Raw genomic sequence first — 12,503 nt, 5'->3', positions numbered from 1 at the left:
GCCTCTATACTTCAATACTGTAACTTAGTCAAAATGAGCTTGCAATCAAAACTGTGAATAGGCCTGTAATGAAGTATCAAAGCCAAGCATTTACACTCCTGCACAGATAATCAGAAGTGAGCTTTCATCAAAAATGTTTCTGTCAAAAAGAGTAACACATTTAAACGTGACGGAGCAGTCACAGCACATTTAGTTGTTGACATGCATGTTATCTCACTCACTCTCACCCTGCTGTCTGTTTCAGATCGCCTGTTCTACATCTACACGTCAGGAACCACTGGGATGCCTAAAGCTGCTATTGTTGTGCACAGCAGGTAGGAAGGAGCCGTGCAGCTAACTAACAGACACAAAGGAATTCTGCAGCTGCTCTCTTTATTGATCCACGTCGCTTTCAAGTGTAGCTTTAAATACTGTTAGAAGAGAAATGGAAGAGAACTTCATAAAACTTGGTGGTTTTGTTTTGGCTTATTTTACTTTCTTCTCTTGGTTTTCAGGTACTATCGCATGGCAGCCTTGGTATATTACGGCTTTAGGATGACTCCAGATGATGTGTTGTATGATTGCCTTCCGCTCTACCACTCTGCAGGTAAAACTAGAACTATAGTAATAATTAAAGTTACAATCTGCAACTTTTCCTCATGTCAGGAAATCCATCTGTTCTTGTTTCCTTCAGTCTGCTAAGTTCCTTATAATGTTCATCTTGAGCCAGGTTTCCAGCAAGGATCTCTCTCTCTCTCTTTCTGTCTGTTTTTCTTTTTTTAAATGAGTCAGGAAGTCGACAGCAAAGCCCAACTTTACTTTTGATGTTATGAAACAAAAAGAAATCCTCTTCCCTCGTCCTAAAATGGTCCTAAATAGATACTAGAGTACTTCCTTTTTATTATGAATGAAGCAGTACAGTTGAAGCAGCGGCGCTTTGTGTGTGTTTGACCAATCAGCAACTGGCATCTCTGCAAACTCCATCCCGTTCCGGTACTTTCAGAACGTACTACCCCGACCAGGGCCTTTTGGAGGAGGGTAAAAAGACCCTGTAAAAGGTCCACAGAACTTAATTTAGACCCTGGTCCCTGCGACCGAAACGCAATGAGCTCCTCAAAAGGTTCCTGGTTCTGGGGGAAATTTCCTGCAGTGGAAATGGGGCTTTAGTGAACTTAGCTTGAAACAGCATCCAGACTTAGATAGTGGATAAAGCCAATTGGCGTCACAAAAGTGTTGCTAATGTTCACCTGCATTTTTGAACGAGTGTCTTTTCTGGCACACATTTAGTCTCAGTGTTCTTGACTTCTTCTGCTGACAGAAAATGGTGCACAAGTTGCATGTTAAATTCTATGTCTTTGTATGTTTCCAGGTTGCATCCTTTCATTCATTTATTTTTACCACAGGTAACATTGTGGGAGTGGGCCAGTGTTTAATCCACGGCATGACTGTAGTCATCAGAAAGAAGTTCTCCGCCTCACGTTTCTGGGACGACTGTGCCAAATACAACTGCACTGTAAGCAATAATGTACATTATAGGTGGGCAGAGTAGCACACCACGATCTCTCAGTGTTGCTCAAAAGATGTCTTTTTCTTTAAAAAATAATCTCAAGATTTAATGATATTTCCTAGTTAATCTCTTCTAAATCCCTTTTTCATTATTATAAGCACCAGTAATTAGTCTATTCTTATCTCTGTTCTGTATCTTCACTAAACTATTTTTTGTTTTCTGCCCCTTTCTCCTCCAGATTGTGCAGTACATTGGTGAGATCTGCCGATACCTGCTGAACCAGCCAGTTCGGGACATGGAGAAACAACATCGGGTGCGCATGGCGCTGGGCAACGGCCTGCGCCAGTCCATATGGGTGGAGTTCATGAATCGCTTCAATATCCCACAGATCGCAGAGTTCTACGGAGCCACAGAGTGCAACTGCAGCCTGGGCAACTTCGATAACAAGGTGGGAATGTACAAATACCTGAAATACCTTCTTCTGAACTCCTTAAGACTACCACCACCCACTCAAGTCCTTTCACCTGAGAGAATTTCACATTATGTTCCGAGGCGTTTTCTTTTCTGTACTGCTCTAAAAATCCTCGTCATGTTAAGCACTGGCTGGTTACAACCGGTCTGCTCTGTTAATATTTATTATGTCTGTGCTGTAGGTTGGAGCGTGTGGCTTCAACAGTCAGATTCTACCCTACGTCTACCCCATCAGACTGGTGAGGGTTGATGAGGAGACCATGGAGCTCATTAGGGGTCCTGATGGCGTCTGTATTCCCTGTAAACCTGGTAGGTTTACTCTATACACATATTAAATGTTCACTTTTGGTAAGTTTTAATGTACGTACAGAGTGGAGGTGTTAAGGAGCGCACGCAGCTGCTCATAATTTCCCACCCACATCATATATTTGATTATCAGTGAAATAAAACTGGACACGTAGTCTGTACTTGTGGCAGGAGTGATTCTTGTACACATTTGACTTTGAACTCACTGGCGATAATAAAACTAGTCTGCTAGCTAAGACTGGCACATGTACAGAGATGTTGATTCATTTGCTTGTCCTTATAAATAAAGAATATTAAATTAAAGGAAATAGCCCTACATGTTAAGAAGATCATAAAAACTGAACTCATTATACATCTATAGCAAATAGGGCTGCACGATTATTGCCAAAATGATAATAACGATTATTTTTATGAATATTTAGATCAGGATTATTTATCACGATTATTCATTGATTTTAGGGACAAAATATTTTTTATTGCACTTTTAAATATTATATATAATATCACATTTAACTAAACGGAGCACTGCTTTCACTTCCATGTTGTGCTACATTCCTACTAATGTACACATTGTTGCACCAAAATAAGACTTAAAATAAGGTTCTTCTTGTTTTGCCCAACTGCTCTACATGATATACCGTACCCTATACTGTATACATTGTGTACTATACCTGCTGGCGGGTGTTCATTTCATGTATTTCTGTAAGATCACATTGTTTAGGAAGCGCTTGATTTGATATGCAGTGGAGTTTTCTATGAGCAGAGCACACATTTTAAACATCAGTATCGCAGTCGATCATGTTTATTTAATTGTGGGAAGCCAAAATCATCATTGCGATTAATATTCTGTTAATTGTGCAGCCCTAAGTTTGAGAAATTAAAAACACAAGTAGTCCCATGGAAATCCCTATAGCTGTTGTTTCAAACAGCATAGCATGGTGGACCCACTTCTTGTCATCCTGCTGGCTGACTACTCTGCCATATTAATCATAATTAATCTTCACCTGAATTCAGTGCATTTTTTGTTTTGCCCGTCTGCTAGCAGCCGCAACATTCATGAAAGTTTTCCACAGGCTGCCGCTGTAGGATGCATGCGCAGCGGCATGAAAGCTCACCAAAAGTGAAGCCAAAACATGTCGATCAACCCCTGGTGGCTGGCTATTAGTTTAGGTAGCGCTTGAATTGATTTTCAGCTGAGTTTTGCGAGCGTAGCACGCATTTTAAAAGTCAATATCGCAGTCACATTCATTTAAGTGTGGGAAGGCAAAATCGTGATCGTGATTAATATTCAATATTAATTGTGCGGCCCTAATCACGAGACACAATGGGCATACTGCAGTTGTTTTTCTGTAAATTTGTACATCAAACGTTACTGGCTTTGCAAGTGGGTTGAACACTCAGCTCATAGGTTAACAGACTCACAACAACGCTTCAACAAACTCCCTCTAAAAGATTGCACAGCATTGTGTTTATCATGTAAGTGTTGTAGACATACAGTCACACTTTCTGAAACCCCTGATGGAGCTCAAAACAATCCACTTTGTCTGTGGAAAATAGTAATTGCTATAACAATTGCCAGTTATATATTCATAAACTCTTCTGCTCTTTCTCTCTCTCTCTCTCTCTCTAGGCGAACCTGGGCAGCTTGTCGGCAGGATCATTCAGAACGACCCTCTTCGGAGGTTCGACGGCTATGTCAACCAATCAGCAACCAGCAAGAAGATTGCTCAAAGTGTCTTCAAGAAGGGAGACACCGCCTATCTCTCTGGTTAGAGTCACTCACACACACATATATTGAGTTATTCACTGTATTCCATGCTGACCGGCTGAATTAATATGATCCGTCGCCCTCTCCTCCTCTCACCAGGTGACGTGTTGATCATGGATGATTGCGGCAGCATGTTCTTCAAGGACCGCACAGGAGACACTTTCCGCTGGAAAGGAGAGAACGTCTCGACGACCGAGGTGGAGGGAACTCTCAGCAGGCTGCTAGACATGAAAGACGTAGTCGTCTATGGAGTAGAAGTACCAGGTAAAAAAATCTGTCAATTTACATGCTTGAATATTTGTCCTTTTATTTGAGATTCTCCTCAATACGCGTCCAAAGAAAGCTGTTGTTTTGGTTTGGGGCCGTGCAAGAGTGGGCACAAACAACACGTCTGCTGCCTGTGCGTGTCTTTAAAATAGGTCACTGCAGTGCGTATAGTATATAGAGAGACAGATGGAATACTGAACAGATATTTCACAAGAATCATACTGTGCTATAGTTATCACAGCTGCAGTATCTGGGCTTACTCGTGATTTATTGTGACATGAAATGAATTAGACCATTTTGAAATGTCATTACATATAAAGCTGAGCTGTAGTTGAGGCTCTGCAGAGACAAAATCACAGACGCCACTTTCCAGTCACTGTGATTAGATTACATGTTAGATATTATCAGATAACTTTATTAATCCCCAAAACCAGTCAGACAGATCACAACAAACAACATACTGTATGAAAGACACGCTGCCACAGCAGAAGTTATACTAACACACAAACTAACAGATATTCCAATTAGTGTTGTTTCTAAATTTAAAAAATATATACTAATACAGTCAATACTTCAGAAGTGTCTCTTCCAGTACTAGCAGTGTCTAAGGGGAAGTGAGATACTGTGTAAAGTCACAAGGAGGATTCATGGCCTCGTTGCACTAACACAAGCATCTGTCTGACCTCAAACTTCAGTAGTCCACAGAATTTATCCTCTGACATGCCCGTTTTCTGTGCGCACAGGAGCAGAGGGAAAGGCTGGAATGGCTGCCATCGCCGATCCGTCTCACACCACTGACCTGGAGAAGTTTGTGAAGGACATGGAGAAAGCACTCCCTCCGTACGCCAGACCTGTATTCCTCCGCTTCCTTAAGGAGGTCAACAAGACAGGTAAGATGCTCTGTTCACTGCCGTTTGTGTAAAAGAATCAATCAAAAGCTGAGATTTTTCAGAAGCTGTGCAATTTGGAATAAAATACAACTGGTTTTGAAGGGTCTCTGAAGACCTCAAACCTTCTGGGTCTGAAAAGCCAGCAGGGGGCGACTCCTCTGGTTGCAAAAAGAAGTCTGATTGTATAGAAATCTATGAGAAAATGAGCCTACTTCATACTTGATTTAGTCCCTCGGTAAACATTGTAAACATGAGTTTATGGTCTCAATCACTAGTTTCAAGTCTTCTTCGATACAGCATGATGTTCATTTAGTAAATTATGGTCCCATTTAGAGTCAAATAGACCATAAAGCAGGGTATGCTTTAGGGCGCGGTTAACTTGTGATTGACAGGTCTCTACCACGGCGTTGTCCAGTCTGGGAGTTGTCCGTATTTTCGTCTTACAAATTTAACCCTTTCACAGTATGTTTTCAGTTCATGAGAGTTTGGTCACCTAAAAATGTCTTATTCAGTGTTTCGGTTGGAATTAGCTCCACCCTCTCATGTCACTTCCGGTTCCAAAAAAACGGCCAAAATGCCAAACGCGAGGCTTCAAAACGGCATTCCACAAACCAATGGGTGACGTCACGGTGACTGCGTCCACTTCTTATGTACAGTCTATGGTTCCATTGAAGATTCAAAGTACAATGTCCATCCATTCTTCCATTTTCTGGTCCTTCTCCAAAGGAAGGCACCCATGAGGCATCCTGATCAGCTTTATCAGGCCATCTGTCCAAAAAAAAACAAATATTTGTATTACAGATATAATACAAACGATAGTAATAGTAATATTTTTCAGAGAAAAAAGCAGCAAGTCCTCTCATTTAAGAAGCTGAAACCAGAAAATGTTTTCTGCTTGGAAAATTACTCAAATGATTAATTGATCAAAACGGTTGCAATTAATTTTAATTCTCCAGGCGCTTCACAAGCCAACATTTAGTCTGTTTTAAACAAACTCTGGTGTGGTTCGTACGGGCGATTGTGAACGCAATAATCATGCTATGGTGTGGAACAAAACAACTGGTCCGAGACCGCTTGCGAGAGGTGGTCTTGGACCGTTTCCAAGCGAATCAAAACACAGGCTGCCTGTGCGGATATTTGTTGAGATGGACACAGGTAAACGACAGGTTAGACACCGGACTTCTGCCTGCAGAAGTCCGGTGTTTGCTTGACATCTGGGCTGAAGAGAACACACAGAATATGTGAAGTAAAGACCACAAAAACAGTGACGTTTATAAAGTCATTCATGATAAACTGGAGGAGAAGGGATTCGTGCTCATAGTAGATCAGTGCCGAGTCAAAGTGAACAAACTTCGACAGCAATATATCAAAGTCCGCGATTCCCTGCATAGAAGTGGCAGCTCTCGAGATGAAAAAGATAATTTTGCTCTTTTGTCAATTTTTTAATTGATTTTGATTTGTGCTCTGTGAAACCGAACCAGATTAAAAAAATAAACCAAGAGTATCAATTTCACTCTGAATCGGATATAGACAAACAGCTTAATTGGCAAAATGAAATATCTAAATATTCTCTCTTGTCTCTTTCTCAGGAACGTTCAAGTTTCAGAAGACGGACTTGCGTCGGGACAACTTCGACCCCACTGCGGTGCCAGACAGACTGTACTTCCTGGACTCCAGAAGAGGTTGTTATGTGCAGCTGGACGAGGAGCTTTACCACTCCATACTGTCAGGGAAAAACAAATTGTGATGAGCAGGCTGACCACTACATCTACACATGTACATGCAGACACACACACAAACACATACAGATACAGAAAAGAACACAATACTGTGTGACCAGGATAGCAGAATGCAGAGCCTCGTCCCCTTAATAAAATACATATAAAGTAATAGCCATACACACTCCTCGCACCCATACTCGAATGCCAACACATTTACACACACATTGTATTCTCAAAACCACTTTGCTCTTTAAAATCCCTAAAAGCAGTCTCATGCACTCCACACACACAAACACACACACACAAAGCACCACTCCATCCATCCCCAGCAACTCCTCTCGCTACCTCAGCAAACACAGAGAGAGGCACAAACCTAGTAACTATTTGGTAACTTGAAACCACCCTTCATAGCCACAAGAATCCTGTCCATCCTGGTCTGTCAAACCACACGTGTTGCTGGGGGACACGACTGTGAGGGATGCGGACGTACAGGTTACCTGGCATCCAGAATGCAAAAACTTTCAACAACAGATATCCACAGACTTTAAAAGGATGCTGAGAAGGAACATGGATTCAGTACAAAAAAAAGTGTGTGTGGGACAACAGAGGGACCTATGAGGACCTAAACTGTCTCTCGGCTTCGTCAGCGAGACTGTTTTACGTGAAAGACTCTACCGTCGACTTCACCTGCGCAATTAGCCATCGATGACAAACCTGTGTGACATCTACAGCTTTCCTCTATCTGAGGTTAACTTTATAAAACAGTTTCCGGCACCTCTCTGGTCTCCTCGTCTTCATTTCCACCCTCGCTCTGCAGAGCTTGAGATGAAAATGAGGAAAGGACACCCTTTTTTAAAAAAAACAAAAAACAAAGGGAACAACATAAGGATGTTAGGGATTTTTGGAAAGCCTTTGACATGTAACCCACGGTTACAGATGTTCAATTAGACCAGTGGTTGAAGCTGAAAGATCTACTAAAGTGCAATAGGGCTCCAGCGTTTGCAGTGCAATAATCGGCCACACCACACGAGAGCTGATGTAAAACGAAAGCTTTGTATTTAAATATGTCTGCACCACACCAAATATATTTAAGTTGTAGTGTTTGTTTACATATTTAAGATAATATGAAAGTTTTAGTAATTTATGTTGTTGTAAAAGCTTTCTCTTATGTTATAGTGCAAATGTTTCGGGTTTGTTTTTGCTTCACGTGGATCCAAATCCTCGAAAAATGAAGCCACAGTATGCGTTTTATATCAGCTGCTGGAACACAAAGTGAAGTGATCTGACTGATTCAACCCTGGGCTAAATACACACAAGGCTGTTTCCATGACGTGCGGTATGTTTGTGTGGCTGTATTGTGCAGGTTTGGTCCTAAAAGGTAGACCGTCGTACGGTGCGTGTATATTCTTCTAAAACATATGAAGAGGACTTGACTGAAGACAGAAGAAGCACCAAATCGCCTGGTCAGCGAGGACTTTTTTCAATAATACTCCTGGTGCTCAAGAGGGATGTTCTGCCAGATTTCAAGAGAGCCGAAAGATCCAAAGATATAAAGGCGGGAGTGGGGGATATTGTCACGGAGGGCGGGGGGAGGGTTGCGTCAAAATGGGAAACAGTAGAAGAGGAAAATGTGCTTTTGTCATCGATGTTTTGTCTGTTGTTTGCGGTAGCCGTCATCTGAGGTTGTAGCAGCATGAATGAGCATCATCAACCACGCAAGCAGAGCACTGTGCCTTACTGTGAGTTCACCTCCCAGATTCACAGGCCCTGGCCCTCACATAGTATCTCATATGCTTCCTTACGTTGGACTTGTTTCACTCAGCTTCTGTCTACCATAATCTCATTTATCTGTCATAAAGTTCCCTATCATAGTAGCCTCGCAAAGCTGGCCTAAATAATGGGAGTTTGTGCTTTTATTCTGAAAATCTTCTGCTAATAATACACGGCAGTCCAGCGACCCTGCCAGGTGCAGGAAGAGGCTGTGTTGATATCCAAATTTTGCGAGGCTGCCATCAGTCTTCAGTCCAAACTGTAATGTCTCCAAGACTTCTTCTTCTTCTTTACTTGCTTGTTTCTTGGGTTGTCTTATAGATATTATTCGCACAAGTTTTCATTTGCATACTTTACGCCTTTAACATCTGTCTGCCAACCACCCCCCCCCAATCCTTTCCATTCATCCATCTCTAACCCTCTTCCCTCTTTCTTCTCCCTCTCTCTTCGAGCTGGCACCTCCGTTTGATCCTCTCTTTCTCTGTCGGGTACCAAGCCTCCATGTTCAGACTGGTAGAAACGGTAGTTGGAATACATTTCCTAATTTGGTTGATGGAGGGATTTTTTTCTTAGATTCCTCAAGAGGTCTGGTGACATAAAGCTCCAACTACACACTCAAAACTGTTATCAAATATTATTTTGCCGATGTGTGTCGTGCATAGTCTGCCATTGCCCTGTGACTTTTTGTCCTACTTTTGCAACCGACCACATCCCGAGTCGTCTACAGTACAGCCAGGCTGGCTGGTTGTGTCACTGGCTGTATTGTAGAGGACTTATTATTATTCTTCATGAGTTATATTGCGGCTACTTTCTTCTCTGTGCAGACTGATTCTCTACACGTTTAAACGGCTTTGCTTAGTTTGTATTTTGCACTGACTGACTGACACACCGTGATGGCTGCAGTCTGCTGCAGTGATCAGCACTCACCTATCATTTCCCTATTTGTTAATGGGGGAAAAAGACCAACAAAGCCGTTTGACAGAAATTGAGATTCATCCCTGCTTCCTCCTGTGATTCAAAGAGCCTCTCGCTTGTATTTATTCTTTAATGATGAGTGTGAAACGTTCTCATGAATGTCTGAAAAAGCAAGCAAGCGACCAATGACGATGATGTTGTAAAGTAACGTGTGATTTTACGTATCTAAAGGGAACACACTTTGGCTGTTATGATGCTTGTGGCTGAGGGTTTTCAACCCTGACCAAACAGTCCCCAAAGCAGAGCACTCAGAATAAGATGTTTCCATTTCCCACTTCTTTTTTTTTTTTTTTTTAAATGAGTTTAAATTATTATTTTTTTGAAGCAACTGTTAATTATACTTTGATTGTTTCACTGCTATATGTGTTTGCTTTTTGTTTTCTTTGCGTGAAATCATAGCTTTTGTGATTTGGAGAAAAAAAAAAAAGAAAAAAAACAGGAATCATGCATGAGTGTAAGACAATCGAATGGCACTTGTGTTTTTCTACCTTTCTTATAAAAGGCACTAGGAAACCAGCCAGGGAGCAGCAACCTTTTCTGGAGTATAGTGTAGTAACAGATGTTGACCAGGAGACAATTTGCCATTTCACAGCTAATGAATATTGTTTTGAAAAGTAAACAGAATACCAGATAAGTCAGCTGAAGTCCTGAGGGCTCTGTGGGTTTTGAGGTGCCTGTTTGGACCAGAGGGGGGCGCTGTGTCCTTTCTCAGACAAGTTTCCATGCAGTGCTTTTATCATGCAGTCTTTGGGACGACTAATGAAAGGACCAAATGACTACAACTTAAAACTACTGTAGATAGAAATATATTGGTGAAAATGAAACCATATATGATACATTTGAAAAACAAGATTCAAATGTTTGAATTGGCCTGTTATTGGTATTATTATTATTTAATGGTGCTATTGATAACAATGATAACATTCAGCCACTAGACGTTGCATTCTCCCTCCCCCCGTTCCATTGCATTCACTTCACAACAAGTCGTTGCCAGACACTTAACGTCAATCTCAGGCATTTATCCGTTTTTTCCACACTGGAGGTACCACGTGATACCAACGTCGTTTTACTATTGGCTCACAGGCCTTGTTAGAAGTGGTAACCAAGCGTCAGATATCTTCCACAGAGATAAACAAAACATTCATTTTGGTCCCGCCATCATATTATTATTTTTTTCAGGAAAAGCCATACTTGTTTTTAAATATTCGTCGACATAAAATGTTATCAATGAGACCTTTAAATTTCATTTAGAGACAAATTACTATTCTCCAGGTCCTCTGCATATTTTACATCATTATTAGACAGATTAAACACATTTAATGCCAGCCCCCTAATACACTAAAACTAAAAATGTAGTTAGTCTGCGATGTGAATATAAGTTTATGCAAAAGTGAACAATGTTGTGAGAAAGCCTCAGAGGCATCGAACTGTCACCAGTCTTCTCAGCTCATACTGTCAAGATACTGTAAGAAATCAAAGAACAAGTCACCTCTAAGGTCACAGTTAAGTTTGTAGATGGAGATCCCGACATTACACACCAGGCAGGCCATATACCATGATCCAGAAAACCCTGGCTGAATGAATAACCTTTCTGTGTCTCTGGTCTCGCTGTCCCTCATGCCTCTGATCAACATTTCCTCACACAGCTTTTTGCACTTTCTGTTTGTCTGTTCTCCCCTGTCGCGGTCCTCAGGAGCATTGCTAAAGAAAGAAACGAGTTTGTACACGTCTGCCCGGGTGTGTGAAAGATTTCTTTATTATTTTATTTTGTTGTCCAATTGCACAGACGGCAGCTCTGGGCTTGTGCGGAGTGTGTAGGGGAGGTCTGTGAGGTGTACTGTGTGTGTGTGTGTGAGACACATACACACACACACACACACACTGATGTCCTCTTGTCCACTGAAGGCTATAGCTGTGTACATCATGCATTTCAAGAAAATGAGATAAAAGCAGTGCTGCAAATGGAAAAAAAATCATTATTAATAAAAAACTATTTAAATTGTTCACTTTAGGCTCTTATTGTTGTAACGCTTTGTTGGGATCGAGCAGATTTCATAGTTTGATGTTTTTTTAGTTAATCCAGACAGATTTTGACTGTTAACCTAAAACATGCTGGCAGCAGTTCAACACTAGTTTCAACACTAACAGCACGGCCATTCGCCCTGAAAATGCTGTGTTCAATGTACCAAACATTGGGTTAAGCAGTTCACTTTGGGTCACACTGGGACAGTTTCCTGTAAAATAACTTCCAGGTAAAATGTACGCAAAATGCATTTTTTTTTTTTTTTTTTTTTATAAATCCTGGATTAATAACAATTCAATTAGGTTCATACAGTCGTATAACTATCATTACAAAAAGTATTAATGACCCCTTGAGTTTACATGCACTAATTTCACATACATGTATTTAATTTACTACTGTATCAAATCAGGAAAAAAAGAGACTTTCACATCCAATATTTGATATGCCGGCGCATCAGAGAGGAGCTCAATATCTTGAAAAAAGATTCCTGATCACTGCTGTTGGACGTAGGACATTCATTGAATCAATTTTAGCAATGTCAAGCTACTAAATCTGACCTCAGAAATGCAAATGAGATCTTAAAGCTTCTACATTACTAATCTGTTTTTATAGTTTAGCTTTACCATGCACTGTGAACATGTTAGTCCATGCCTTTTTGTGCAATTTATCATTACTCATTTGTGCTTTTTGGGACAACGCAGCCAAGACTGGCAGTGAACCTATCAAGACAGAAATACAGAAATGGAGGAACGTGATGAAAAGGAGTTTCACAATGAGCCTCTTTTGTAGAGCGGTATGACTAGTTTCTCTTGTCGTGACATGAGTG

At 41.0% G+C, this 12,503-nt stretch overlaps 1 protein-coding gene across 4 annotated transcripts in view; it reads left to right on the top strand.

Annotated features, from left to right (window-relative positions):
* Positions 1-11,660, top strand: part of slc27a4 (solute carrier family 27 member 4) — a 35,380-nt gene extending 23,720 nt beyond the window's left edge. For all 4 annotated transcript variants that reach the window (XM_074618083.1, XM_074618081.1, XM_074618084.1 and 1 more), the window contains 9 exons: positions 245-314; positions 495-586; positions 1,383-1,492; positions 1,725-1,934; positions 2,140-2,266; positions 3,894-4,031; positions 4,131-4,295; positions 5,042-5,188; positions 6,778-11,660. In XM_074618083.1, coding sequence (XP_074474184.1) covers positions 245-314; positions 495-586; positions 1,383-1,492; positions 1,725-1,934; positions 2,140-2,266; positions 3,894-4,031; positions 4,131-4,295; positions 5,042-5,188; positions 6,778-6,935 — 1,217 coding nt within the window. In that variant the 3' untranslated portion in view covers positions 6,936-11,660. The remainder of the gene's footprint in view (positions 1-244; positions 315-494; positions 587-1,382; positions 1,493-1,724; positions 1,935-2,139; positions 2,267-3,893; positions 4,032-4,130; positions 4,296-5,041; positions 5,189-6,777) is intronic.
* The last annotated feature ends 843 nt before the right edge of the window (positions 11,661-12,503 follow it).

This window comes from Sebastes fasciatus, chromosome 19, assembly GCF_043250625.1.
Source record: "Sebastes fasciatus isolate fSebFas1 chromosome 19, fSebFas1.pri, whole genome shotgun sequence".
Taxonomy (NCBI): Eukaryota; Metazoa; Chordata; class Actinopteri; order Perciformes; family Sebastidae; genus Sebastes; species Sebastes fasciatus.
Note: the sequence above shows the minus strand (reverse complement) of the source record. Positions and strands in the feature narration are given on the sequence as shown.